The sequence below is a fragment of the Cryptosporidium hominis genome, assembly GCF_000006425.1.
Source record: "Cryptosporidium hominis TU502 chromosome 4 CHRO014133, whole genome shotgun sequence".
NCBI lineage: Eukaryota > Apicomplexa > Conoidasida > Eucoccidiorida > Cryptosporidiidae > Cryptosporidium > Cryptosporidium hominis.
The window spans coordinates 52,227-80,035 of record NW_667464.1 but is presented as its reverse complement, the minus strand read 5'-3'; the positions used below and the strand labels follow the sequence as shown (position 1 = coordinate 80,035).

Below are 27,809 nucleotides of genomic sequence, written 5' to 3'. Positions count from 1 at the left end.
AATTCTGAATTGTAATCATAATTACCTGTATATACAATTTTATACTTTTCTCTGAAGTTGCAGTAAATAATTCGATTTCCCTGAGCAATGAAATGTCAGGATCCAACATTATAATTAGATGCGGCAAATGTAATGAGAGTATATTCCAGAATTTCCCTAAAAATTAATTAGATTTTAGAAGAAAAACGATTGTTTTCTTACCTTGCACTTTAACACTCGGATAACTAATGATTATTTTTGGATTAATTCTGTCGTTTTTGATTATTTGGTTTAAATCATTATTTTCAGATACACTCAAATTTGGGATAGAATTAATTATTAAATCATTATAAGAGTATGAGCAATTTAGATTACTATTATTTTTAATTAGTTTTGATAATAGGTCTCTAAGTTGATTAAAAGAATGAAGTTTTTCATTAGAATTAGTACAGGTTGTAGCTCCAAAAGAAGATATTATTTTTGTAATTATATTCGACACTCCAGACACTAAGTCAAATTCGATATTTTGTAAAGTTTCAATTAATTTCATAGCAGAAAAATTTTGTGGGCCATTTAGTACCAAAAATTCGACATCAGCAATTGTAAGGTAGAATTCATCGGGAATGATAAGTAGAACTCTATATTCTGGAACTTTATGCGCAAAGTTGTTATTATTCAATGTATTCGAACATATTTCCACATATTTTTCATTTATTTGCGAGTATTCGTTTTGATCCAGGTCATATTCGATACCATCCGTTTCTACAAAAATTGTTTCATCACAAGTTTTTGTTTCAGCATTTTTTCCCAAAGAATTTAAGTTAGAGTTCAATTCAATTTGATTTTTTTTGACTGAAAGCCTAGCATATAAATCATTTTCTTGTAATAAAGTAGAAATATCATTATCAGTGAGTTCTTTACCAATATTTGAGATAATATCAATTAATTGAATATATACAGGATTAACCTCAAGAGAAAGAGTAAAAGGAGTTTCAGATCCACTGCTATTATTATTAGCTTCATTGTTGATTCTAAATATTCTTGATCTTGATACTTTATATAAAGTTTCAAATTCTGTAGTTAACATCCAAGAAGTATCAATAAGTTTTGATGATCGAATGCATTCTAAACAAAAAAAGAATTCAGATGCATCTGATAAATATAGCAATTCAAGCAAATTTCTTAAAGATATAATATCCTTTGTAATTTGTTTGTGTTTAGACGTCATTTTATACCACAAATCTTGCGTTAATGACTCAATTTTATTTTTTAATTTTTTTGATGAGTTATATAGCAAGTCATACATGGTTAATTCAATGTTTGGATTAAATTTCAAAATTTCGTGTAGCCCTTTTTCCAATAATATTTTAATGCACTTTTGTATAACATAAAAGTATTCAGTTGCCTTTACTGACTTTTCTATTACTTTTATTTTCTGAGTAAGTTTAAACGATTCTTCAACAATAATATTATTTCTTGGGTATAAAAATAAATCAGTTGCCCCTAAATATCTCATGGTAATTCCGGGCCCAAAATATCCCTGATTTAGAATTTCTGGGCGTTGTGAAATTCCTTTAATGAACCCATTTGGATTTTTGCTTTTAAATAATTGTAGAATAAACGCATCATTCCAATTTCTAACATTTAAGCTCTCTGCATTAAATAATATAATACCATCTATATGTGAAAAATCGAGCTTTTCTGATAATAGATCGGTTAATAGGATTCTTGAAGTGATAATATATATCCCACCATTACTGTAAAATGCCTTTCTTTTGTTTAAATTCATTTCTGAATTAATAGCCACAAGTTTACTAGAAAGAAGAGAACCATTTCTCGTAAATTTATCTTTATTTTCATCATGTTGCTTTTGATCCATATTTTGCACAAACAGCTTAAAAGAATCAACTTCAGGTACTGATAAGTTTAAAATAAAAATAGAATTCCCTGCATTGATTTCTGTGTTAGCCAAGTATTTGTAGACGATATTAAAAATACCAAGGCCTTTACTTAGGATGATTAGGCAAGACTTGTGATTATTAATATCATTCAGTATTGATTTTTGAAAAGGTAATAGCTGCATTTTTCCCCATTAAAAATATATTCAAGAGATACGCATAAATATAATATCTGTGGTTTAACATAGTACAATTTTTATTAGTATGCTTATTAAACAATGGCAATAAGTTGCAAAATATAATTCTAATTTAAGTACGAATTTTACCAAAAACCAGCCCCACGCAGGGGATTGAACCCTGGATATTTCGCTTACGAAGCGAACGCATTACCACTATGCTACGGAGGCTAACTAGGTGTGCATAGGGAATTAAAAGCTAATTAATGAAAGCAAAAATTAACATTCAATAGATTTTATGTACATAACTATCAGATTTTGTCTCATAAAATATTTTTTTTTAGGCAGCGGTACTAATGTTAAGTACCGATCTACAGAAATAATTTGTTGGCTACAAAAAAAGTTTAACACAAATTAAATTATTCAAAATGGATACCTTAATATTTGAATAACTTTAATTTGCAGCCGTCACATAGTGAGTTTCTCCTGTAGCTCAGCTCGGTTAGAGCGTCGGTCTTATGAGCCGAAGGTCGCGAGTTCGATCCTCGCCGGGAGAACTTTTTCATAGTTACAAGAAAATAAAAAAAATTGACATCAATTCCTTAATAAATAAACGAGCGATGAGACTATAGCAATTGGCAAGAATAGATATTGGTTTCAATAAGAAAAAGCGTTCTCAGTTGTTTTCTTCGCTCTCAACTTCGTCTTTGTCCCCGGTTCCTAATAATTCTGGTTGCCCTTCTTCCTCTTCTTCCTCTTCTTCTACTTCTTCTTCTGCTTCTTCCTCTTCTTCTACTTCTTCTTCTGCTTCTTCCTCTTCTTCAGCCTCTTCAAGTTGCTTCTTTCTGAGGTTCTCTTTTACTTCACGCAGATGGTCAAATGAATTAATATCGGGTAAAATATTGTTAAAAATACTTTGGCAATCTGAAATAAGTACTGTGATACATTCAACACATGGTGGAATAGATTGATACATCGTAATGTTTTTCATACTATTAGGTCTACAAAATGCAGGGGATAAAATTTCAGCAATTTTATGTGCTGTCATATTATTAATGCTTGACTTTGTTGAAACAAAATGTAGGAAATCAACTAAGAATTTTATTACCAATTTTGAACTATCTGGTAACTTTGAAATAGTCTCCTTAAGGAAATTAATATAGAAGCTGTGGGCTAATTCATGGGTGCCTGAGCTTTTACATTGTCTTACAATTGAATGAAATGTTTCCGAACCTAGTAAAGGCTCATCCAAAGAATTGAGTATCAATTTAAATGCAGACACTAGGGTAGATGGATCTGAATCAGCAGATCTGAATGGAACTCCACTATCAACTTCTCCAATTATTGAAGTAAGTTTGTCGGCAGATGTTTGTAAGCTAAACAAATTTGGAATTATAACAATGTCAGGTTTAGATAGCTTTTGGACGAAATCAACAATGATGGCTGGTATTTTACCATATCCTGGAACATTATAACCATTACAAATACATTGCTCCAATAAGCTCATCGATAATAATGCCGGAGCCTCTAATCCTAGGAGTTCTGCGTCATCGTGCTTAACAATAAAAGGTAGTCTATTTAGTAACTCTTCTTCTGAAATGTCAGGAATAAAGCGATATAATTCTCTTATTGAATCTGCATACTCGAGCTTTCTCATAAACCTCGGAGACATGTAAGAACTTGTAATCGTTAATAATGCACGATTACTTACACCATAATGAAACATTATCACTTTTTTTAGATTTTTTTTATATTCTGTAGGTAATAGAGAATAAAATTGCTGTAGAAAGTTTGAGCTGCCATCGCTTAGAATATTTGTCCTAGTTAAACATTGAATGATAATAAATTCGGTTCTCACAAATTCTTTAGTGTAATGAACTGCATATCTCATTGCCTTATCAAGTTCATCTACTGTGGGAGGAAGAAAACAAGATACCAACATTATTACTGGCCTTTGAAGAACATCATCTCCTAAATAAAAAATAAACCTCGTTTCTTCATAGCTTAATATGGATTTTTAGGAAGTTAATTTTACTTGTTTAAGCGATGTGTATAGTATATTTTTGTTTACTTACCTATTAAATACTTTATCCTGAGTTGCTTCTATTATTGCTTCGTAATAGCTGGGATCGACTTCAGCATCCGAGTCCATGTAATATCCTGTATTACGTAGAAGCATAATAATTGGTTACTAATATATGTGAATGTTTGCTTTATTTTTGCCGAATGATTTTTTATTTCATATAATTGCATTACTTATTAGATATTAACATGTTTCTACATTCCCGTCATGTCTTGGCAATATTGTTTCGACTATATGTATTTAAATGGTCCGTGGTAATAAGGCCAAGAAAACTATTTACATTTCGTACATAATAATTCGTTTTCAATGTGATTGGTAGATTTAGTTCGATATCTTTTTATAGATGACTTATTTTCAGGCGGTATTACAAATAATTTCGACTGGGCTTAGTAAGATACATAAATGAATTAGTACGCTTATTTTGCATTTCGTGTGTTACGATCTTTACCTAAATATGATTTTTAATTCTTTCAAAATTTGGAAGGAAGAGAGAAAAAGTACAATAGGATTTTTTCATCCTCAGTGTGGTAACTTTGGTGGGGGCGAAAAGGTATTATGGTGTATTATATATGAAGTTCTAAATACCAATATAAAAAATAAGGTTGTGATATATTCTACTTGTAAACTTGATAGGACTGAAATTGTTAAGAAAGTTGAGAGTTTATTTAGAATCCCTTTAAATCGTCCCGAGTTTGTTGACAGGATTAAAATCGTCGAATTAAAGTTAGGGTTTCTTTTACAACTTGCATTTTTTAGACTCTGGAGTGTAAACTTAGCAGCTTTAATTGTTTCTCTGGAGGGTTTATTGTTTAGCTGGCCATTTCCGGAAGTTTTTGTAGAAACAGCAGGATTCCCGTTTGCACTAATACCAGCAAGAGTTCTCCCAACAACTAAACATATTTCAACATATATTCATTATCCTCAAGTTAGCAAAGAAAATATTGAAAGTGAAAGGGAAAGGAATATTCTAAGATATTTTTACTTAAAACTATTCTTGTTTGTTTATAAACTTAGTATTGGTCTTGCAAACAAGGTTGTTGTAAATTCAAATTGGACGTTTAATAAGCTTAATGAGCTTTGGGAGAAAAATTCTATTGAAATGAGTGTTTGCTATCCACCTATAAATATAGATCATTCACTAAATAAGTTAGTAGATCCAAAACTAAGAAAAAATGTGATTATTTCACTTTCACAATTTAGAGTTGAAAAAAATCATTTTGTACAAATACGAATTTTCTCTGGAGTACTTAAAAGGATCAAGGAAATTATTAATAAAGCGAGCAAAGAAGAGAAAATTAGGCTTGAAAAAATCTATGAAGAAATAAGGTTTAAAATGTGTGGAACTTCACAGGATTCAAATCCTAAATACAAGGATTATCTAAATTCCCTTAAACAAATGATAGTAGATGAGAAGCTTGAAGAGAAGTTAGAGCTAGTTATTAATTCAAGTTCAACAGAGTTGCAGAATATTATGAGCACATCAAGGTTTGCAATCCACACAATGGAAGATGAACATTTTGGTATCTGCGTTGCAGAATTCGTCTGCTCCGGCTTGTTAACGTTTGCACACAAGTCAGGAGGGCCTGAGAAAGACATCCTAACGAGATTCAATGGACAAGATGTCGGGTTCTTGGCATCGAACATCCAGGAGTTTGTGGAAAAACTCACACATGCAATCATTTACTATGAAAGCCCAGCTATTCAAGGCATTTTAAACAATGCACTTAAGTCAGTATTTGAAAGGTATCAGGATAATATCTCGTTTGGAAAGACATGTTGGAGAGCTCTAAATATATAACTTAAAATATAGAAAAGCAAGATGTCGTAGACATCGCTCTATTATTAGTCGTTTAGAATACTATAAAAAAATTAATTAAATGATAGCAATTCATATGATAACATCGGTATCAAACACTGCGCAATTTGTTGCTGTTTACCATGCATCATCGTGATCAAAGTCTCTATTGGAAACTTTAGAGTGCGAAGCATTATTCCCGTTCCCAGCTACCCCATTGTAAGAGTGGTTCCCCGGACCCTTTCTGTTTCTCCATTGCTCGTTATTAGAACCTTGGTTTCCAGAACTTGAGTTATTACCAGAATAGCCATAGCTAGAATTAACAGAGCTACAATTACTTCCTCCCTGATTACTTCTAATATCTACACTTCCAAAGCTGTGTAACCCTCTATTTCCTCTTTGAGAACTAGATACCCCACCCTTGTTGAATCTGTTACCATACCTTCCGAATGAGGCTGTGCATGACTTAACCATGTCTTGGAACCATTCAGGGGCATCCTGACCACTTTCTTCTAATGCTGCAAGTAAGTCTCTTAATATAGGCTTATTACTTTCATTGACAAAAGACGTGGCTAAGCCCGTGTTTCCGGCTCTGCCAGTTCTACCTATTCTGTGTACATAGTCATCTATGTTGCAGGGCATATCCAAATTAATTACGTGCGTAATATTAGGGATATCAAGCCCACGAGCAGCAACATCAGTAGCCACTAGGATCGGTCTTTGGCCGCTCCTAAAAAGCCTTAGTGCATGCTCACGTTCCTGTTGTGATCTATCCCCATGAATCGAGACAGCAGGGAAGTTTTGGTCAATAAGGAAGTCTTCTATTTGATCTGCTCTGCGCTTCATTTCAACAAAAACGACTGTTAAACCCTCACCCTGCTCTAATAAAAGTTTAACTAGTAAACGGGGTTTATGGTCTTCCTCGGCATATACAACACGTTGAACAATAGAACCGCTAGTTGCGCCAACCCTTCCAACAGTCAAAAAAATGTAGTTGTGTAAGAAGTCCTTTGCAAGTTGTTGTATTTCGCGTGGGAAGGTGGCACTGAACATAACAGTCTGTCTACCATCAAGACTATGAGGCATTTCAGAATCCTCTACGATTTCCCGTATTTGAGGAGCAAAACCCATATCAAGCATTCTGTCAGCCTCGTCTAGAATCAAAAATTTGATTAATTTGAGATTAACTTTTCCCCTATCAATTAAATCTCTAAGTCTTCCCGGAGTCGCTACTATAATATCTGAACCTCTGTCTAAGTCCATTATTTGACTCCTAACTTCGCTTCCACCATATAATACATTAGTTCGAATTCCAGTTCCAAAGCAGAACTTCCTAGATTCCTCATAAGTTTGAATAGCAAGTTCACGTGTTGGAGATAGAACAAGAGCAACCGGGTATGCCATTCTCTTTATTCTAAGAGAAGATTGTTGAGGAGTTGGAGGGGGGCCGTCGTTTAGCATTTTCATTACTATTGGAAATAGAAATGCCGCTGTTTTGCCAGATCCAGTCTGAGCGCATGCCATTAGGTCTCTCCCATTTAAAACAGTCGGTATGGAGAACTTCTGAACTGGAGTAGGTCTTTCATATTTAACTCTTCTAATGTTATCTAATAATATTTCGTGTATTCCTTCAAGCTCCATGAAACTTTGCATTGGCTTGATTTTGTTTGTATCAGAGCCTGTCATTTCCACCGGAATATTATCGTATGCATCAAAATTAATCCCTGCTCTGTGTTCTTTTGACTTTGAAAATATTTTGTCTTCATCATCTCGATAAAGCGATCTGCCATCTCTTACGTCCCATCCAGTACCTGAAACGCCAATACGATTTCTGTAGTACTTATTGTAGCCCCTTTCCTGAGGTTTTTCATTTAGGTTGCCAAATCTATCGTTATTACCACCCGTAACTGCATTATATTGGTACTTCGAGTTAGAGGCGTTTGATTGCCTCTCTCCCAACGCACTAAATCGATCCACACTTATGTTTGATTCATTAAAAGAATTGTTATGTTTTCTGAAGCCTAAATTACTAGTCTGATCATTACGTTTACCATCTATATTATTTCTACTAGAATTATTTCTTTGACTATTGTAGGAATTAGCTTGATTTCCTGAAAAGCTCGCCAAATTAGAATTAGGATCTTCTCTTAACCCTTGTTGCCTTCTATGTGGAGGGATATATGCCCCATCCTTCCGGCGTTCAACATTCTGTTGTTGATCACGAGTGCCTATCTCCTTTTCAGACATTTCTTTGAATTTACTTATTGTTTAATTTAATTAAAAAGACGATACCAAAAGGAGCGAGCGGATAAATGTTACTTTAGAGCGGTGTCTTATTTATTTTTTTTGTATATTCGAAAAAATGTGTAAAAATATTCATTTAACAAAGGGAATGATGCCGACTTACTAGAGCCGAATGTTTGATATCGGTAGCAAAATTTCAGCTCTTTTAATCTCTTTGAAGATTAGTTTTTTGTCATATTGTTGATTAGCTAATATCCCGCCAATCAGAATGTTATTTCCGCATGGAACAAGTATTATTTGCAAAATTATTCTTCTAAGTTAAAGTTGTTTGTGTCTATTCAGCTTTAGTGTTTCATAGCGAATATTCAGAAGGATCCACTCTTAGAGCTCTATTTAGATTTCTGGTAATTTTTTTTTTGTTAAAAATAATTGGAACAAAAAAAAAAAGATCACTTCATTCTTAAGGTATTAACGCCAAAATAATATTTGGTTATATAAACTAATCTTAATTTTTACAAGTTAATCTTCGATGAATCAGGTTATCACTGAGAATTCTACCCCAGATCCGTATCCTGAGAAGTTAGGGATCATCTCATCGATTCCCAATAATTTAACGCCAATAGACTGGGCGAGACTAAATAAGGAAGCGTTTTTACTTAATAATCAAGTTCAATTAAATAAGGAGGGAAAAATTTGCACACACATATTATATACATGTATTCCAAAGGGAATGTTGGAAGAAAGGTACAGAGAGAGACAACAAAATAAATTGGGTTACATTAATAAGTGAAATTTAGAAACGGAACAAAATGTAGTGGTTAGACACCCTGCATTACATCAGTAAACTTCTTTATTAGTAGTACAAGTTCATCCGCAATACTATTTCCTTCAAAAGTATCTGCAGTCCTTTTTAAAAGATAATCAGCATCACTACTTAATTTTTTAAATATTTTGCGGGAGTTCTCCCATGATTTTGTTTGGCTATTAAGCATATTCATAAGCGAATCCGTTGATTTTGCCACATTTTCCAATATTTGAAAATTAGTGATAAACCTATCATCTAGGCGATTAATTTTACTCTCTAAAAGACCAACCTTTTCTTCTAACAAATTAATTTTGTCCTTTTGATTCTCTATTAAATGTGCCAAGGTTGTAATGTGCTCAGTGCTAACTTCCAGATTTTTTTCTAGAGAATGAATTTCGCTACTTTTTAGTGAGAAATGTTCTTTGCCATGAATAATGTGATCTTCTATTTCTTTAACTTTTGATTGTATTTCCGTTTGATTTTTGAAATGCTCATAAATATATTTTTGCATTGTTTTCCATTCTCTATTTAGGAATTCTTCATTAGTAATATTGTTTTCTTCACATATCGGACTATCATTAACTTCAGAAGTTTTTTTTGAATTTGATGCAGCACCAAATTTATTTAAAAATGATTGTTGCATATCGTTAATACAGTTTTTTAAAGCATTTAGTTCATTTGATAGCTTTTTAATCTCTAAATCATAACTTTCCTGAATCACATTTTCCTTCCCCTTAGAAGATGCAACTACAGCAGCAGCAAACGCTTCCGCAATTTGAGTGTTGCAGAATGCAGTTTTAACTGTCGCTGTAACATCGTTTATGTCCATTTTATAAGGTTATTATGAAGAACAATGCTTATTAATAACTTATTGCGTGGCGCCTCAGCCTCACGCCTGTAGTTTGCCACATGCAATAAATTACGCAATGTAAATTTATTTTTCTAAATGCTCGTTTTCTTTAAGTTGATACATGACATATCTAAACCAGTGTGATTGAGAGAATGATTTGGGAATTTTATTATAATCCTTAGTTTTAATATATGTAATGGAATATTCTTTGTCAAGCAGAACAGTCGCAATCATTCGCATGCTTGTATAAATATATGTAATAATAAGCTCCGCATGATCTGCATTTAGTTTAAAATATCTAACATAATCTGAATAGTTAGACAAAAAATTTGAAAGTTTCTTGCCATGTCTCTTATAATGGAAGATCCTATCACTTCTTCCACTAAGAATAAAGTATTTTGTTGTTTTCTTTCCGACCAACGAATCATCCACTACATCCTCCAGATAATTTTTCCAAAAAAAGGACGGTGCATTAAGAACAACGACTTTCATATTTTCTTTGATTAATAACGAAGCAAGGGCAATATTCAATGTTCCGATACATAATCCATATGCTCCTGTATCAGAAAGTGAAGGAATTACACCTATACGGAACAATTTGTTGATGAAAGCAGCAGAGCTCACTGCAGGTATAATAATATCTTTTTTTTTAGGCTTGCTGATCCAGTATCTAACCATTTTCTTGGAAAAATAAAGGTCGTTGGATCCATGATAAACAAGATAGAACCAGTTAAGAAAAATGAATTGTGTAGAATTTACAATTTCCAGGCCATAGATGCTTGAAATGTAGTTGATATATTTCCTAAAAAATTTAAGAGATTCTTCTGAACACGCATGAGTGCTCAATCCACCCAGCGAGACTATAATCGTATATTTCGGAGGTAAACTTTTGTGAACAAAATGACCGCAGGTATTTATTATCCTTGGTCCATGTTTGGCTTTGACTTTAATATATTCAAAATCAGAATTAATATAATCTCCGTAGAATGCTAGCTTGACTTTAATATCAAGCGTGTAGTCGTTCGTAGAGTAAAAAGGTTCATTAGGAAAATGGTTCGGTAAGGGAATATCTGAGCTGTCAGCCCTTTCCCTAAGTAAAAATGTTCTCGAGTTTTTTTCTTCAACAGGGACTACTTCTTTATAACCAAATTGAAAAGGATTTTGGGTAAGACAACTATTTGGAGTGAATTTACTTATGAATACGATAACAATGACTAATTTCGCGAGCCTTACGAGCATTTTTTAAGAAAAGCTGACAAGTAACTGTATGGCGGTATCTTCCTGCTATCTTAGTAAAAAAAAAACGAATAGTGAAAGAAATAAACGCAAAATAAAAAACTAATTGTTTTAGTTATAAGAAAGCAGTATAATGAATACTTGCATCTATTACTATGGTTAAGAAAGTACTTCTTAATAGAGAAGTTTCATATTTGTTTTCGATCATTAAAGCCGCATGCGGAAAGTGTATAAGTACATAAAATCTTTCTTCAAATATTTGAATACCAAACTCGAAATATTTGCAATTAAAATAGCAATCATGTAGTGCTATTAAAGCTTTGAATATCATCATTAGGTGTTACTTTAGGAACAATTGGAACAATTTCTGAGACATTTTCAACTCTCCTCTTAGTTTTTGCAATTAATTTAGTGTTATAAGAATCTTCGAGGCGGAATATTTCCTGCCTTTTAAGGAGAACGGATGCAATGAATCTGAAACCTGTATATAAATGCTTTGCCATGACAGAGAAGTGCCCACCTCTTGTTTTATGTAGTAACACATTTTTGGCACCCCAATCTCTAAGAATGGACTCGGTTACAGATGCGAATTTGTGGTAGATTATCTTATCTTCATCACCTTGAACTAACAAAAAAGAAGTACTTATAGCAGACTTTCTAAGTATCTTCCTCCTAATTAAGTCAGGATGTAATAAAGCAGAGTTGCATGTTGCAACTGCTCCAATATTTGATTTCATTCCAAGGGCCGCAGCAATACCAATAATACCTCCCAGACAATTTCCCTGTATACCTGTATTTTCAAGTGAAGGAATAATACCTTGCCTTACCAAGCTATTAATGAAGGCAATTAAACTCAATACCTGTAAGATGTATTGATCAGCAGAAGGTCTTCCTGCTTTGAATGTGGTAATAGTCTCATTTGGTATCTCTTCAGTAAAAGGGAGAAATTCTTTGTGCCAGTTTGGAGCAATTAGTTGAACATTATTGCTATAATCCTGATCGTAGTGATCCAGGTGGCGTACCATTCTAACAAAAAATTTTGAGGTTAGCCGATATAGAGCGCTACTGTCAACTACAAATCCATGCATAAATATAACAGTATATTTAGGAGTTTCTGAGCGAGACAAGTGTCCAAATGTGCTAAGTCTTAATGGCCGTAAATCACTTATCTTTCTCAAATATCTATAATCAGAGCCAACAACTTCGACAGTGCCATCAGACAAATTCAGTCCGCCACGAATACTCATAAACAGCTGCAAAAATATAATGAGGAACAACACAGCTATACCCATTACCTTAAATTTTGTTTTTCATAGGTAATCTTGTAAGTGTATCCAATAATGGGCGCCATCGCGCAGGATGCTTTCGAACAAATAAAATTTTTAGTCGAATTCGAAAAAATATTTAATCTTGTCAACCTACTATTGAAATAATAAATTTTATATCCTACTTAAATTTAAGTTTTCGTATATTCAAAGTAGTTTCATGTCCATTTGAGTGACTCCTCATCTTTAACCTTTGTATCTGTAATAGAATCCCAAAGAGGGGACATCTTTCTCAAAAGAGTTACAGACTCAACAATTTCTTTAACAGCCTTATCTACATCTTCGTGTTTAGTGAACCTCCCCAGTCCAAAGCGAATGGATGTATGGGCAACATCTTCTCCGACGCCGATTGCTCTTAAAACATACGATGGTTCCAATGATGCAGATGTGCATGCACTTCCGGATGATAAAGCCAAAGAATATAGCTTCATCATTAGTGACTCCCCTTCAACTCCAGTAAAACTTAAGTTTAGATTCCCAAACATACGGTTTACGCCGCACCCGTTGAGTTCTACATCTGGTAGTTGAGTGGTAATTCCTTTGTAAAGTTTATCATATAGAGACTTGACGTGTATAGAATCAGAATTCATTTCAGAAGAAGCAATCTTACATGCTTCACCAAATCCAACAGCTAATGGTACTGGCATCGTACCAGATCTCATTCCTCGCTCCTGACCGCCACCAAAAATTAGTGGTTTTATCCGTCTTCTAGGCTTACTACGAATATAAAATGCTCCTATTCCTTTCGGACCATACACCTTATGTGCAGAAAGAGATAAAAAGTCTGCATTCCACTTATCAACATCAATATTGATTTTTCCCAGTCCCTGGGCTACATCACTATGGAAAAGAACATTATATTTTTTACAAATTTCTCCTATTAAATTCATAGGCTGAATTACTCCAATCTCATTGTTGACATGCATAATAGAAGCCAGAATAGTCTCTCCAGGGATTATGGACTTTTCCAACTCCTCTAAAGAAATAAGGCCTTTATTGTTGACTTTAAGATAAGTCACCCTGAAACCTTTTAGTTCAAGTTCTCTTAATGTTGACAGAACACATTTGTGTTCGATTTGAGTAGTAATAATGTGATTCTTTTTATTTTCTATATCACCATAAATGTCGCATACTCCCCTAATTATTGTATTATTAGATTCAGTTGCTCCTGAGGTAAAGATTATTTCTTTGGGCAAGCATTTAATAAGGTTCGCAATATTAGTTCTTGCATTCTCTACAGCTTCTTCTGCTTCCCATCCATACCCATGAGTTCTAGAATGAGAGTTTCCAAACTTCTCCGTAAAAAAAGGCATCATTTTATCTAAAACTCTTGGGTCAACAGGCGTTGTAGCTTGGTAATCAAAGTATGCTGGTCTCTTTTTAGCAATGGAACTCATTGATGAAAAAAATGCAACCTTCGAGATACCTCTTACAACGCTTGGTGCCCATTGCCTACAATATCTGTGAACGATCATAACTCCTAATGTTATTCAATGAAGCTCCACAAATTTATTGTCAGCATTAGAGTGAATTAATTTCAGGGGGAAACTAACCGCTTAAGAGTCTGCATATTTAGAAATGTTGAAGACCTAGTATTAACATAATTAAGAAAGAAAGTTTAGCCAAATCAAAACATTAAAAACAAAATAGATTGTATTAAATATGTCAATAAGCTATTAGCCGGATTGATCTATAATATACACTACATTTCCCTCCTCTTTTATCACAAGATTAGGCCGACTTTGTCTTGAAATAGTGCTACTACTAGGAGAACTACTATCATCTGTGCCGACCGTGGAATTCCTTGGTGGGACAATTGGTTCAATGTCTTCCGCTTTCATTCTTTTTTTAGTTGATTTAATCAACTCTTGATCTTCTGTATCGAGAGGCCTGTAAATTTCCGGTCTTTTCAAAATTACAGAGGCAATGAATCTTAGACCAGTATATTTATGTTTAACCATTGTATCAAAATGACTAATTTTCTCAACACTATAAATTGTGGAATCAGCTCCCCAACTGACCAACGAATTATTCGTATTTTCTGCGTGAATATATGGAATAACTTGATCTTCATAAGAATGAATGAGAAGATACTTGACGCTCTTAAGTGCTGATTTTCTAGCAAGCTTGCGTCTTACAACATCCGGCATAAATAACGCAGAACCATTCAATACTACAGCAGCTAATGATTCTCTCAAAGCTACAGAAGTTGCAGAAGCAATTAGTCCGCCAACGCAATTCCCATAAAATGCTGTAGTTTGATGAGAAGGAATTACCCCCCTTCTAATTGCGTTATTAATGAACGAAACGGATGCGACAACTGCTTCAATATATTTTTCTTCCGGAATAGTCCCTGAAATCAAAGAAGCATGTACTTTATGGCCCATGGATGAAATTATGGATCTAACATTAGGATAAAAGTTTGGAACAATGAACTGAACATTATCACTAAATTCTCTATCATAGTGATCTAAGTGCCGTACTAAATGAACGTACATACTCGTACTTAATTTCTTCGCAGCTTTAATAGCAGTATATACGTTAAATAGTACGACCGTATATTTTGGAGCTTCAGATCTACTAAGGTGCAAAAGCATATCGATGGGTTTGTCAACTGTTTTTATTTTTGAGCGTACCAAATATGTATAATCATCAGGAATGATAACAGTATATGCCGACTTTCCATTTACTCCTGGGAAAATATTATAGTTTATTAATATTAAAAATAAAATTTTTAGAATTTTTATTCCAAATGGATTGAATATAAAAATCTTCATTGGTTTAATTGAAAATGAGATTATCAATTTCTAGAAGTTGCAAGTAAATGCCAACAATTTATTTCATACCTAGGTACACAATCTTATGACCGTTACCTACCCTTGTGACATTGCTATTTTTTGGCGCTCAGCATGGTGTCGCTAGAGGCGCATCTAGCTTTTAATTCTATTAAAAAGGAAATTGGCTACTTCAATAGTATAGTATTGCTACTCATTTTAATGCAGATAGGAAAATTGAGATAAACAATCAACAAACATTTCTAATTTTGCATAGATATTTCATTGCAAAAATAGATGAATATAAATAAACAGATACATGTATATATATAATGAGCTGAGATAGTAAAGCCCTCGTAAATGATTTAAATTTATTTGTATTTTTTACTGCGTACAACGCTTTGATGGAACAATTATTATTATTACACTTGAAAATTGAAGGATTATTTTTAACTAATAGAATTAGGCGGTACATTATTTTATGCGTATTCCACATATACAAGTATTCAAAAAACATGTGGAAGGAGAAATAGATCAGAAAATATTTAAAAAAACAATATATGAAAATAGGTCAAGAAATTGGCTTTGCGGGATAAATCGCATATTGCGTGTTCTAATCAGATATATATATATATATATATATATATATATATATATATATATATTTTATATTTATATTTATATTTATATTCAGTAGAGTTATAGTGGTGTATTGCGTAATAATGAAGGAAGTGAACGACATGCCACTTAAATATGTTATTGGGATGCTTCTTGGTGTTTTTTTTGGAATATGGATATTGAGTATTTGCTTCAAAGGTGAAACAAAGAAGCAGACACAAAAGAAGAATACTCGCAGGCAATCAACGAAAAGTGCAACATCAACAAAGGAAAAACTCGCTTCCCTAAATAGTAAGGAAGAGACAGTTGTGACAAGGAGAACAACAAGGTCGTCTACAAAACAAAAGACTCCAAGTAGAAAGGTAACTTTTGAGACCACGCAATCTAAAGAGGTAAAGCCAAAGCAAATTAGTTATAATGCGGCGCCAGCCAGGAGAACTACTAGGAACAGTTCAAAAACTTCAAACGAGAAACCAGCAGAAACATCAACAGGTAAGAGAAGAGTAACAAGATCATCCTCGAAAATGCCGTAAATCTAAGGAACAAGCAATCTCCAACTATATCAATTGTTACCCTTACCTTAATTTCATTTTAAAAAAAAATACTGGAATTACTTTTACATGGTAACTATGGTCAAAACTTAATAGAATAGCTAGGATGGTTTAAGTAGACTTGTTTTCATTACAGGTAAAAATAAGTTTCTATGGTAATGAATATAATAATAAGCGAATGGGAATTTGCCGCCTGAAGGCGGTAAGTTAAATTACTATTAAAATAATTATTTTTAAATTAGTACTTACGTCTCTTTCTATAATATAATAAATAAATTATAGACAATTAAATAGTAATTAATGGTAAATATATTGAATTTTTAGCCGATAGTACGAAGTAACGATGCGCCATTGATTTTTTTCTAAATTTTTGTCTCAAAATAAAGACTTAAGTTTCATAATATTCGGGTCGAATATTTCTCGGCTATCTCAATATTTTTTGTTGAAGAGTAACTCTCTAAGATGCAGATATTTTTTAGATATGGTCTCGGTAACACCAGATCGTTGGAGGTGGATTCAACGATGAGTGTGAGGGAATTAAGACATATTATTAGCGAGTTTTCTGGCATTTCAATTGACTCCCAATGTATCAGCTACGGTTTTGGTACTTTAGACGAATTTGAAACCTTGGAACAAGCAGGTATTTCTGACCACTCTACATTGTATGTTTCAGAAGCAATGTTGGGAGGTGCCAAAAAGAAGAAGAAGAATTTTACCAAGCCAAAGAAGATTAAGCACAAGAAGAAGAAGGTCAAGCTAGCAGTACTCAAGTACTACAAGGTTGATGGTGACAAGGTAGTTAAGCTACGTCGTGAATGTCCAGCAGAAACATGCGGAGCAGGAGTCTTTATGGCTCAGCACTTCAATAGAACAAGCTGTGGCAGGTGTGGTTTGACCTATTTCCCTTCCAAGGGTGATGAAGGCAAGAATTGATATTATTGATCTAGACGCTTCATTATGTTTTTTTCAGCAATATTCTTCTATATTGAACTTTGAAATAAAACATGGTGATATAGAATTAGTAGCTTGTTTTTAAATCATAGATATACTACTTTTTTTATCGGCTGTTATATTTTGACTAAAGTTTTGTTGGTCTTGCCTATTAAGTTTTTTATTTCTTATTGGTTTGATCTGCTCTTCCAATGTAAGTTCTAGTGCAGCTCCGCAGACTTTGAAAGCTGAATACTTCTATCCACGCTAGTCGTAGAAACAGTAGTAGCACACAACAAATATTAAGTGCCATAATCTTATAACTTTCGATATAGCCTGTATAAATGTTTAATTTCAATCGATTCATCCTTGCTCTCATTTTTACTTTTAAGGATAAAACTAGTCAATACAAATTTGGCGCCAATGCTGTTTGGCGTCAAATTCATTACATGTGCTTGAAGAATAATGGGTATTCTCGAATGCGAGAAAAAATTATTACGATTCCTACATTAATTTGAGATCTAATTAGACATAACAGAGAAGTACGAACAGGAGCGATGCTTGAAAAAAATATATCCTGAAAACATTATAATTTGATCTAAAATTTCCAGGTTAAAATAATATTTCAAAATAACAACAGTAACTATTAGAATAAGATCGAAAATATAAAGTAAAACCTTAATAATAATGAAAAGCTTGGGATCATTTTTGTTTGCATTTGGAGCTTTGGTATCAGTTTCCAAAGTCAATGCACAGCACGGACAACATTTGCATGGGCATGGCCACGGTCACCATGTTATTCCAACAAATGTAAATTATTACGAATCAAATACAGACGTGCTCGCTCCAATTATTGAATGCCCACAAGGATACACAATTAGTGGAAAACAATGCACAAGGACAATATTTGTTCCAAGTTCAGTAAATTGTCCAAAGAAGTATGAGCTGAGAGAAGGGCAATGTGTTAGGAAAGAATACAGCTCAGCTGTCTTAGTTTGCGAACCAGGATTTGAATTGATTGGTGGGCGTTGTATTACTAGACAGTCAGTACAGGCTGAGAGAATCTGTCCGCATGGATTTGCATTGGCTGGAGAAGAGTGTATTTCTATGAAGGAATTTGCGGCTGATTATAGATGCCCACCAGGTTTTCAAAGAAAGCATCAAGAATGTGTTAGAGATATCTCAACAGACCCATTGGAAAGTTGCCCTCCTGGTTTTGAGCCAGTAGATAAACATGGGAGGATGGTTCAGTGCACTAGAACAGAAACAGTAGATCTTATCCTCTCTTGTAAACAAGGATATGAACTTAGAGGCGATATTTGTGTGTTAGTTGACATTATGAGACCTAACTTAAAGTGTGAAAAGGGTTTCCAACTTAAGGATGGAGTTTGCAACAGACTTCTCCAGGTTGATTCTCTTTCACAGTGTCCAGCAGGTTCCATCCCAAGAGGCCACAAATGTATTGTAATAACGAACGTTCCAATCATTCCTTCTTGTCCATCAGACTTTGAGTTGGATTCAACAGGGACAAGATGTATTCGTATGGATGAGAGACCAATTATCCAGGAGTGTCCACAGGGATTCAAACTCGAATCTGGGCAATGCGTAAGCATTTCAAATGTAGAACCAGAGGTTTCTTGCCCACCTGGCTCTACCCCCCATGGGCACCACAACAAGTGTTTCAATATCATTACAGAACAACCGATGATACAATGTCCTCATGGTTATATTGAAAGTGGAAACGGAGAATGTATTTCAGAAAAAATGAAACCAGCTTCTGTAGATTGTCCAATCGGTTTTTCAAGACAAGGAAGCCAGTGCGTAAAGATTATCTCAGAAGTACCGTCTAAGAGTTGCCCATCAGGTATCTTAAAGAATCATAGATGCGTTTCATTTGAGACAGCTCCAATGATTGGTTTCTGTCCAGATGGAAGTGAAGTCCCACCAAGCGGCCTATGTACAGCAACAACAGGAAAACCATTTTCATTAAAATGCCCACATGGTTATAATCTTGAGAATGGACAATGCATTCAAGAAATTGTTACTAAAACAAGTTATATGTGCCCATCAGGTACAAGCGATGGCCACGGAAAATGTGTATCTCTTGCTGCGACACCTGCATTACCAGTATGCCCACACGGAATGGTTCTCACCCCAGATGGTTCTCAATGTGCTAAAACTGAGCATACAAAAATATCTCTTTCTTGCCCAGATGGATATCACTTTAATCACGGAAGATGTGAGAGCAAAATACACGAGAAGCACCATGGAAAAAATACTAGGACTGCAAATACCCACTATTAAATTAGATCATAAGATTTTGAGTACTTCGAATAACGAACTAAACTTGCGTTAAATAAGAAATATGAACAGTTTTCATATGAAAGAAGATAAACTAGTTTAAATTATCGTTTCTTTGTACTAAGTAAATAATAAGATATTGATCGATTTTAATTTTATGTAAATATTAAAATTTATATATATTTATTTTATTAAGCTAGTTGGCTATTGAATTTTGTTTTTTAGTTGTGAATAATATACAAATTTATTGCTAATATAATTTGAATACTAGATTTGGCTGGGTAATTACAGGAGGTTATTAGAATATTCGATACTTAGACTGGATCATTCAAAACAAAAAATATTGTGATAGTGACTCAATTAAAGATTCAGCTTAAAACCTAATAAAAATAAAATGCACTAATTATAATTAAATCTCGCGATTTAAAAGTTCATTTCAGTACTGAGCTACATCACTTTTCATCTTCGGGGAGTACATCCAAATTTGTTGAAATTGTATTATTAACACTGACATTGTTAGGTATTGTTGAAAGATACCTGGCTGATGCTTTATTAGCTTCACTATTGTCAGGAAACTTGCTGCTAGAGGAATCTGTAGGGGATGAAGGGAGTTGTGGCGATGCGCTTCTAACTGATGGACTAAGCTTGGAAAGCCTTCTTGAAAGTGTTTTCCTGGAAATTCTGGCAAGCCTTTTTCTTTCATCTGAGAGAAGAGATTCTGAAACAACTCTCTGAAAAGCTACATTTTGGAAACGGTAGTACTCAATATAATAGGGCAAAATATCACAATTTTGAGGTTTTGGGAATTCATATTCGGATGCTGATTGGTTATCCTCAGCAATAATTATATTAATATTTACAGACTGGTCGTTGTTTATTTCATTTCTTTCATTTTTTATTTCAGAATTCTCACTTGAGCATGGATAAGTTACATCTATAGAGTCTTTATTATTCTTGGAAAAGTCTGATAAATTCACATTTGACAAGTAGTCAGAGATATCCTTCATAATAGGAGTTGAGCTGGAAATATCTTTGTAAATATCGTCTTCATATCCATTTATATTTTTTTCTTGATCATTTTCATATAGAGTAATGTGTTTCGAGTTGTGGTCGCTATTTATTGATCCCCGTCTAGATCTATCGACTCCAAAATTTATTTTATCGCAAACTTCAAAAACATCTTTATTGACCATAGCCTTAATCATTTTTAGAAACTCGAGAGGAGATTTCTTTTGCGGATAAACCTCATGTAATTCTGAAGCAGTAAATGCAAATGTAAATGCACTGGCAATTTTTGCAGCCATTTGTTCATCTGGTTCAAGTAGTTCCAACTTAGACATACACTCTGCTACAATCTCATGTGCAAATGGTATTTTTCTTAGTTGTCCTGTAACTTTAATGTATCTTCTATTATCTTCAGAACTCCTACTTAGGTATGAAGATTGACCAAACTTTGTAAACGATGATCTATGTCTGGATCCTGATAAATCATTGCTTGAAAATCGATTTGATTGCTTATTTCCAACAATTGGCACTCCATCGCTACTTAATAGCTCACGCGGTCCGGGAGTTCTAAATCTAGGAACCCTAATCCTCCTTTTTATTGAGTCATCAGACCATTCTTTTGAGTCATCGCTTGAAGAAGAACCAGATGATGAAGATTCATCACTAGAAGAATAAACTGATGAGATAAATCCCAAATCACCTTGTATATTCTTCAAATTGTATCCTGGCACGATGCTCGTAATCGCTCCAAAATCAAAATTATTTCCAATAGAGTCGATGCCTGAAAGAGCATTAGAACATACGCTTGCATTCCTACTGATATTGTTTGACAGAGAATCTGGATTATTTAAAGATTTATCAGAATCCAATATTAAGGAACCCTTCTTTTCAGGATCTTCCATCTGTTGATCATCTTGTGTGCTTATAGAAATGGCTTTATGCGAAAGAAGTTGCAAAAGGGTCCTTTTTATATGTTCAGGAATACCCCCAGATGCTCTGTGTACATACTCAACTAGCTGGAACGGAACTTGAGTATTGACACCTAATTGGTGCCCAATAAATTTGGAAGTTTCATTCAAAGTTAATTTTGGAACTTCAATAAATGCATTACATTCCTTTGCCCATTGAATGATTTCCTTTTGCTCTTCTATTGAGTCAGTGTTACTACTACATATCAAAATAAACAATAACGGCGGGGAAGATTTAAAAGCAGGAGGAGTGCACTTTGTTGTTTTATATAAATATAAAGTATCTTTGGAAATATGTTGTATTGGTCTCTTAAATCCTTTGCAAAAAAGGCATATTCTAGAGTGTTTTCTGCGCCATTTTTTTAACTCTTTGAAGTCATGCTCAACTTTCCTCTTTCTTCGGATCATAGCGATTCTCGCGATCATCTTAGCAATTTTCCAACTTTCCTGTTCCATTCCAGCATAGAAACATGTTCCACTTTTTACATGTAGGCAAATGATGCTGTTTTCATACATGGAAAAGCCATTAACTAGAGATGTAATAATTGGGCCCAAACCTTTTTCATCTTCATCTGATAAATCTTCATCTGAGCTTGTTATGTCATCATCAGCTTCATCCTTAAAAACTTCTTTATTTAAATTTTCGTCATTTTCTAACTCAGCCCCATCTAATTCTTTATCCAATGATTCTGGTTGCCCATTTAAATTCTTTACAAATAATAGGGGATTTCTAAAAATGTCCTTCATCTTCTTACTTTCTTTATTCTTATATTTTCCCATTCTTAAGAAGGCTTTATTTTCCGATAGTTCTGATGGGAGAACTAAGCCCTGCAAAACTGGCTTTAGTTTATGCAAAGTCCAATGAAAAGAAGGATGTGTAAGTTCTTTTGCTAATCCATAAATTGAATTATCTCGATCGATATTCGAAAATCCTTTCTTCTCTCTTGATTTAGTTAGTCGCCATGACTCTACAATATCCGTACAAAGAGTCTTCCAAGGTAATAAAGGCACGTTTCCAATATTGATAAATGGCGTATCTGGCATATTACTACATAAGAAAACTTTTCTCTCTAACTTTTCTCCAAGATGAACAATATTTTGAATAATTTCATCTATTCCACAGTTTTCCTTACCATAAATGGCCATAACACCTCCTAAATCCAATGTTGGGCGCAATATTGGATCCCAAGGTTCATAGTACTCCCAGGGCATTAGAGGTCCAAGGAATTTACTTTCTGGCATGCTCTCCATAACATAGTCAGGAATTACTCTAAAATTTGGGCCGTTCATATCTGGTAGGCCATAGCTATATCTTGGCTTAAAGAATTTTTTTAGTTTCTTTAATGGCTTCCAGCCTCGCCAAGTTCTGATACTCTGAAGATTTTCGATATTTAGGTTTATATCAGTATTTTGATTATTTGAATTCTCTGTTGATAATAAATTATCTGTGGAAAGCCCATCTTTAATATTAGAATTATCTTTATTGTTTGATAAATTTGAATCTTCAGGATTACCTGTTTCGGCCTTTCCACCGGTACTACCTTGTAAACGGCTTCTAGTTAATATACCAGTTGGAGAAAATGTATCAATTGATACATCTTTTCCTTTAGGATAAAATGACTCTTTTTGTATGAACTGCATTGCGTGGTTACATGCTTCATATGTATTTAAATCACATAAAATTTCATTCTCTCCAGCTCTTGCCATTAATCTGGCTGACAAGTTAACAGTATCGCCTAGTGCTGTGTACTCTTTACGAATTTCGCATCCAACTGTTCCAATCCAAACTCTACCAGTACCTATTCCAATACTTGAACTTAATCCCATAAATCGAATACTATCTAAAATCCTTAACCCTGCAAAAACTGCTCTCAAGGGATCATCCAAATGATATACTGGGGGGAGGCCAAATATGATTAACAATAATACGCCCTTATCGTCTACCAAGAATTTGTTTACACTACCTTCCATTGTATATGCTGCCTTCTGGACCAACTGCATTAATTGATGTGCGGTTTTAGAACCATAGTGAGTCGAAATATCTAAACCTTTAACTGAAACAAATATGCAAGTCAAACGTCTCACTTCATTCAAGAAAACGTTATAGCCACTTGATAAACATCTATAAACTGGAGGCGGAATATACCTTCTTAATAGATCAACATCCTCATCATGAATATGAATAGAAGCCAAGGGAGGAGGAGGTGGTGGCCTAGGCAAAAGTAGACTGTTAAGTTTTTTAAAATCAGGATTGCCTTCACATGGTTCCACGCTTACATGCTTACCGAGAATTGAGAAAACTGAAGGAGATATAACAGTTTCCCCACTCTTTGCTAATGGCTCTGCAATTGCTATTTCTTCAAATGGTGGCCCACCTACGACATATTCCCATCTATCCATTACACCCCCAACTTGTAAAATTGTTGTCCTACCATAGCCAACACCAATATGTAAAGTTAAGTGCCTTCCTGGAATTGGAGTAGGGAAGTTGTGTAAAGTCCTATGTATATCCATACAACATTCGCATGCCAACCTACAAGCATGAAACATATCAACAGAATATGTATCAGCAGCATTTGAACTATATTGTGAAGGTGATTCCTCCGATTCCAATTGCTCTTCTTTATTCCATCTTTTTTCGGAAGTAGCTGGGCTATTATCATCTATACTGACTTTTGACTTGTTTGAAAATTTACTTGAATCTCGTGCTAACTTGTTAAATTGTGGGTTGCATTCAGAAGCATTAGCTTGAGACGAACTGTTAGTACCTTCAGTTATCAGATTGACCCCTCCATTATTTAAATTAATAGATTCATCATCTACTGGCCAAACAACACAAATGGCGTCACCACTAAATTTAATAACATCACCTCCCCAATAATGGATAATCTGAATTAATGGAGTAAAAAAGTTATTAATACATTCACCCAACCTTTCTGCGCCATTTAATTGCTTGTCAAGTGCTGCCGTTAAAGCAGTAAAACCCGATGCATCACAAAACATGATCGCTCCTTTGAAACTCTCAATAATAACGTCGAAGTCATCTGCATATCCAATTCTTTTGTCAGCAATCGCCTCCAATACAGTTCTCGGAACAAAGCAAGAAAATTGGTTTATATCAAATGTACTACCTAGCTTTTTTTTCAATTGCTCCGACGAAGAATTCATCTTTTTCATATTATTAAGCCGTTTTTCAGACTTTAAAGCGAGCCATCTCCAGTCATCTGAAATTCTATCTCTTTCTCCAGATGCTATTATATCTAAATCAGGTGGCCTTTGTGGGACCACTTTTTCTTTATTGCCTACAACAATTGAACGAATACCAGAATACACAAATAATGTACTTTTGGCAGCGATCAAAGGCACCTGTCCCATCCTTAATTCAACTACTATTTATTTTCGCCAGCTTTGCTTTTGATTCACTCCTAAAATAGTACTCTTGTATATTTTGCTGAGAGGAACTACCCTTAACCTTAAAATTCTGTGTGGTATTTTCCCGCCAGACCATTAAAATAATAAAAAAAGCATTTCCTGATGAGAAGATGGCGGCAGCATCTTTAATTTGTCAATACTCAGTACATATATACAGCAATGGGATAAATTTTATAAAGCCTTATAATAAAAAACTAAAGTCTGCCTACATTTAATAGCGCATGTTTCCATTCGAATTCTAATATCTAGATAAAAGTCATTTCTATTCATAAATAACACTCGTAGGAATGTTAAAGAGCTATTTAGGGTATTTTCTAATGTTCTAAATATTTTTTCGAGGAAATAGATTAGCCACAAAAAAACCTCGTTGCAATTGAAGTTCTGAATTTTATATATAACCTTCTGCTGAATTATGTTTCTGCTTATAAGTTCTTATTATTTAAGTTATTGTTGTTGATTCTTCCGTATCACTTCCCTCAAAATGTGGTCCAGAAAGCCCCTGGATGTCATTACCTGCCGCTTCTCTTTCAGATTCAACAATTATGCTAACGTCCAGAGATATGTTATCATTCGATGCTTCAACTGTTCTGTTATTTGGGATTTCATCAGCTGAAATTTGTCTGCTCTCAACTACGGGTGAGGCATATACACTAGCAGGCATTGAAACCGAAATTTTAGACATACTGCTCTTTAAATCAGTGGAGCTTTCTCTCGAAATGTTGGAGAATTTTTCAAACAAATTTTCTAAATCTTTTTGCTCTGAAGATTTTGTCGTTAATGTATTGCCAGTATATTGGCTTTCTTGCCTTCCATTTGAAATACAGCTACTTAAGGAAACAGTTCCATTAATCTTCTCATCTGAACCGTTATTTCTATTTTTATTGGAACAAATTTCTCTTTGATCGTTTTTACATCCACATTTAATCTCTATCTCTGAGCCCTCTTTTTCTAACTGGCATACACATTTTTTGATTTCTGGAGAAATCATTGTTAATTCTGCTCCAGAAAAAGTATTAGTATGATCTACTAGATCTCCAAAAATTTCATAATTATATTTTTTATTATGAATAACATCTGAGCTATAGCAAAGTTCCTCGACTTCTGATAACTCTTTTGTAAGAATTGATACCTTTTGTTCAAATTCTGGCTTGGAAATAACTATGCCATTTTCAGAGCCTACTTCAGATTGAGAGCTTGATTTACCTCCGGAATTGCAATTCAGAGACTTTGCAAAACCATACCATACCGATCCTGCAAGAGTTAAACAAATACCAGTAATAGTGTGAACACTTGCGTGGTCATGGAATATTATGAATCCACCTGCTGTTTGGGCGCAACTCTTGAACATGCCTAACACATTAAATGTAACTGGGGAGGTATACCCTACGACCAAAAATGTAAAGTAATTCAGAAGCATTGAAAGTAATCCGCATAATATCAACAAAGTCCAAAGTCTAAAGAACTCAGGTGAATTTGTATTAAAAGCAGCTGAACCCATTATCAATTCTAATTCACGGGCAAGAAATATGCATGGTATTAACAGAATGGTAGAAATACATTGGTTATATTTCATTAGTTGTATTGCATCTCCATTGAAATAATTCATACATTTTTTCATAAATACATTATAAAATACTTGGCAGAATGATGATGCTAATCCTGTAACAATTCCCATAGCTGAAAGAGTAGACCTGTCTAGAGAGCCTATCAGAAAACCTGCACAAACAACTATACATGCAAGAATAGATTGCCAAGTTTGTTTTTGCCCGAGCATAAAATATGATACAATAACAGTGAAGATCAAAGACCCCGATCTTGCGAGTTGATAAGTTGAAACCTGTACATATTTTAAACAAATATTTCCAAATGCAACGAGCCCGACAAAGCAAATTGACATAGGTAATATTTTTAGTAACTTCTTCATTTCAGTACTGAACTTAATGCTATTCCTTTTCTGTTTTGCCTTTTCATTAACTGTAGTTTCTTCAATTCTAATGTTTTGTGAAGAGTTTGCTACAGAGCTATCTTTCAGTTGAGTTTCTTCTATTACGGAATTTTCTTGGAACGAAATTTCAATGGGAATACTTCTATTAGAACCTGCTTCCAGTTCTTTAGCTGATATATTTTCGTTGGACGTACAATTTGTACTTGTTGCATTTACCTTTCTTGTTTCATTTTCTTTCCTTAGGTTTGTACTGTCTCCGGAATTTTCAGAAGAATCCTTATTCATTTTTGACATGTTTGGAGTTCTTCTAGAAAGTGATAAAATTCCAAAGCAAAATACTCCTACAATTTGTTGAACCCATGTTGCAAATACAGGAAAGGGCGCAACTTTGTCAAAGAGCCAATGATTATAGTAAATAATCGCAATTGATGTAAAAAAATACCCGACTATTGTATATAATGTTAGAAATATGTTATTGTTGTTAGAGAGTCTAATTCTGCTAAATATTTTGTTCTTTTTTGGATTAACAATTTCCTTGCCATCTTTTCCAATATTAACTAAGTTATCGCATTTATTGTCAAGTATTCCTTGTTCCAAATCTCTATTTAAGTCGCTTTCTATCTCGAATGAAGGATTTTTAAGTTTTGCTTCCACCTTAAGACTCTTTTCTTCAGATGAATTATTAATCTTTGAGTTGTTTGAAATCATTTTCAAAATTTATTTTTCATTCAATTCCTAACAGTTCTTTAATTTATGAGTTGTTTTGCATAAATTTCTTCATTTAGGTGCACATACATTGAGAAATAGTATTCTCAATAACTTAATAAATCAATTATTGGCCTTTGCCTCAAATACATAAATTAGTGCATTATTTGGGGGTTTTTAGACAGAAAC

The 27,809-nt window shown here is 33.9% G+C and overlaps 16 protein-coding genes and 2 non-coding genes across 18 annotated transcripts; 7 read left to right on the top strand and 11 right to left on the bottom strand.

The window, feature by feature from the left end:
* Positions 1-163: 163 nt before the first annotated feature.
* Positions 164-2,062, bottom strand: Chro.40338 (UV endonuclease; Rad1p). The annotated part of the gene is made up of 1 exon (XM_663565.1): positions 164-2,062. The coding sequence occupies one exon, from the start codon at positions 2,060-2,062 to the stop codon at positions 164-166; it is 1,899 nt and encodes a 632-aa protein (XP_668657.1).
* A 149-nt stretch (positions 2,063-2,211) lies between these two features.
* Positions 2,212-2,284, bottom strand: trnT. Its single transcript has one exon. It is a non-coding gene; the product is annotated as a tRNA-Thr (tRNA).
* A 251-nt stretch (positions 2,285-2,535) lies between these two features.
* trnI lies at positions 2,536-2,610 on the top strand. The gene has a single exon. It is a non-coding gene; the product is annotated as a tRNA-Ile (tRNA).
* A 119-nt stretch (positions 2,611-2,729) lies between these two features.
* Chro.40339 (rhoGAP protein) lies at positions 2,730-3,995 on the bottom strand. The annotated part of the gene is made up of 1 exon (XM_663564.1): positions 2,730-3,995. One exon carries the CDS (start codon positions 3,993-3,995, stop codon positions 2,730-2,732), a length of 1,266 nt encoding a protein of 421 aa, XP_668656.1.
* A 595-nt stretch (positions 3,996-4,590) lies between these two features.
* Chro.40340 (glycosyl transferase) lies at positions 4,591-5,934 on the top strand. Its single annotated transcript, XM_663563.1, has 1 exon — positions 4,591-5,934. One exon carries the CDS (start codon positions 4,591-4,593, stop codon positions 5,932-5,934), a length of 1,344 nt encoding a protein of 447 aa, XP_668655.1.
* Positions 5,935-6,069: 135 nt separating this feature from the next.
* On the bottom strand, positions 6,070-8,178 carry Chro.40341 (DEAD box polypeptide, Y chromosome-related). Its single annotated transcript, XM_663562.1, has 1 exon — positions 6,070-8,178. One exon carries the CDS (start codon positions 8,176-8,178, stop codon positions 6,070-6,072), a length of 2,109 nt encoding a protein of 702 aa, XP_668654.1.
* Positions 8,179-8,704: 526 nt separating this feature from the next.
* On the top strand, positions 8,705-8,965 carry Chro.40342 (hypothetical protein). The annotated part of the gene is made up of 1 exon (XM_663561.1): positions 8,705-8,965. One exon carries the CDS (start codon positions 8,705-8,707, stop codon positions 8,963-8,965), a length of 261 nt encoding a protein of 86 aa, XP_668653.1.
* A 28-nt stretch (positions 8,966-8,993) lies between these two features.
* Positions 8,994-9,809, bottom strand: Chro.40343 (COG1196: chromosome segregation ATPases). Its single annotated transcript, XM_663560.1, has 1 exon — positions 8,994-9,809. The coding sequence occupies one exon, from the start codon at positions 9,807-9,809 to the stop codon at positions 8,994-8,996; it is 816 nt and encodes a 271-aa protein (XP_668652.1).
* A 105-nt stretch (positions 9,810-9,914) lies between these two features.
* Positions 9,915-11,069, bottom strand: Chro.40344 (hypothetical protein). Its single annotated transcript, XM_663559.1, has 1 exon — positions 9,915-11,069. One exon carries the CDS (start codon positions 11,067-11,069, stop codon positions 9,915-9,917), a length of 1,155 nt encoding a protein of 384 aa, XP_668651.1.
* A 296-nt stretch (positions 11,070-11,365) lies between these two features.
* On the bottom strand, positions 11,366-12,358 carry Chro.40345 (hypothetical protein). Its single annotated transcript, XM_663558.1, has 1 exon — positions 11,366-12,358. One exon carries the CDS (start codon positions 12,356-12,358, stop codon positions 11,366-11,368), a length of 993 nt encoding a protein of 330 aa, XP_668650.1.
* A 191-nt stretch (positions 12,359-12,549) lies between these two features.
* Positions 12,550-13,866, bottom strand: Chro.40346 (NifS-like protein). Its single annotated transcript, XM_663557.1, has 1 exon — positions 12,550-13,866. The coding sequence occupies one exon, from the start codon at positions 13,864-13,866 to the stop codon at positions 12,550-12,552; it is 1,317 nt and encodes a 438-aa protein (XP_668649.1).
* A 201-nt stretch (positions 13,867-14,067) lies between these two features.
* Positions 14,068-15,168, bottom strand: Chro.40347 (hypothetical protein). The annotated part of the gene is made up of 1 exon (XM_663556.1): positions 14,068-15,168. The coding sequence occupies one exon, from the start codon at positions 15,166-15,168 to the stop codon at positions 14,068-14,070; it is 1,101 nt and encodes a 366-aa protein (XP_668648.1).
* Positions 15,169-15,646: 478 nt separating this feature from the next.
* Positions 15,647-15,862, top strand: Chro.40348 (hypothetical protein). The annotated part of the gene is made up of 1 exon (XM_663555.1): positions 15,647-15,862. The coding sequence occupies one exon, from the start codon at positions 15,647-15,649 to the stop codon at positions 15,860-15,862; it is 216 nt and encodes a 71-aa protein (XP_668647.1).
* Positions 15,863-15,887: 25 nt separating this feature from the next.
* On the top strand, positions 15,888-16,316 carry Chro.40349 (hypothetical protein). The annotated part of the gene is made up of 1 exon (XM_663554.1): positions 15,888-16,316. One exon carries the CDS (start codon positions 15,888-15,890, stop codon positions 16,314-16,316), a length of 429 nt encoding a protein of 142 aa, XP_668646.1.
* Positions 16,317-16,796: 480 nt separating this feature from the next.
* Chro.40350 (ubiquitin) lies at positions 16,797-17,267 on the top strand. The annotated part of the gene is made up of 1 exon (XM_663553.1): positions 16,797-17,267. One exon carries the CDS (start codon positions 16,797-16,799, stop codon positions 17,265-17,267), a length of 471 nt encoding a protein of 156 aa, XP_668645.1.
* A 684-nt stretch (positions 17,268-17,951) lies between these two features.
* On the top strand, positions 17,952-19,568 carry Chro.40351 (oocyst wall protein 6 precursor). Its single annotated transcript, XM_663552.1, has 1 exon — positions 17,952-19,568. One exon carries the CDS (start codon positions 17,952-17,954, stop codon positions 19,566-19,568), a length of 1,617 nt encoding a protein of 538 aa, XP_668644.1.
* Positions 19,569-20,017: 449 nt separating this feature from the next.
* On the bottom strand, positions 20,018-24,913 carry Chro.40352 (SgcA). The annotated part of the gene is made up of 1 exon (XM_663551.1): positions 20,018-24,913. One exon carries the CDS (start codon positions 24,911-24,913, stop codon positions 20,018-20,020), a length of 4,896 nt encoding a protein of 1,631 aa, XP_668643.1.
* Positions 24,914-25,409: 496 nt separating this feature from the next.
* Chro.40354 (GDP-fucose transporter 1) lies at positions 25,410-27,623 on the bottom strand. Its single annotated transcript, XM_663550.1, has 1 exon — positions 25,410-27,623. The coding sequence occupies one exon, from the start codon at positions 27,621-27,623 to the stop codon at positions 25,410-25,412; it is 2,214 nt and encodes a 737-aa protein (XP_668642.1).
* Positions 27,624-27,809: the final 186 nt, after the last annotated feature.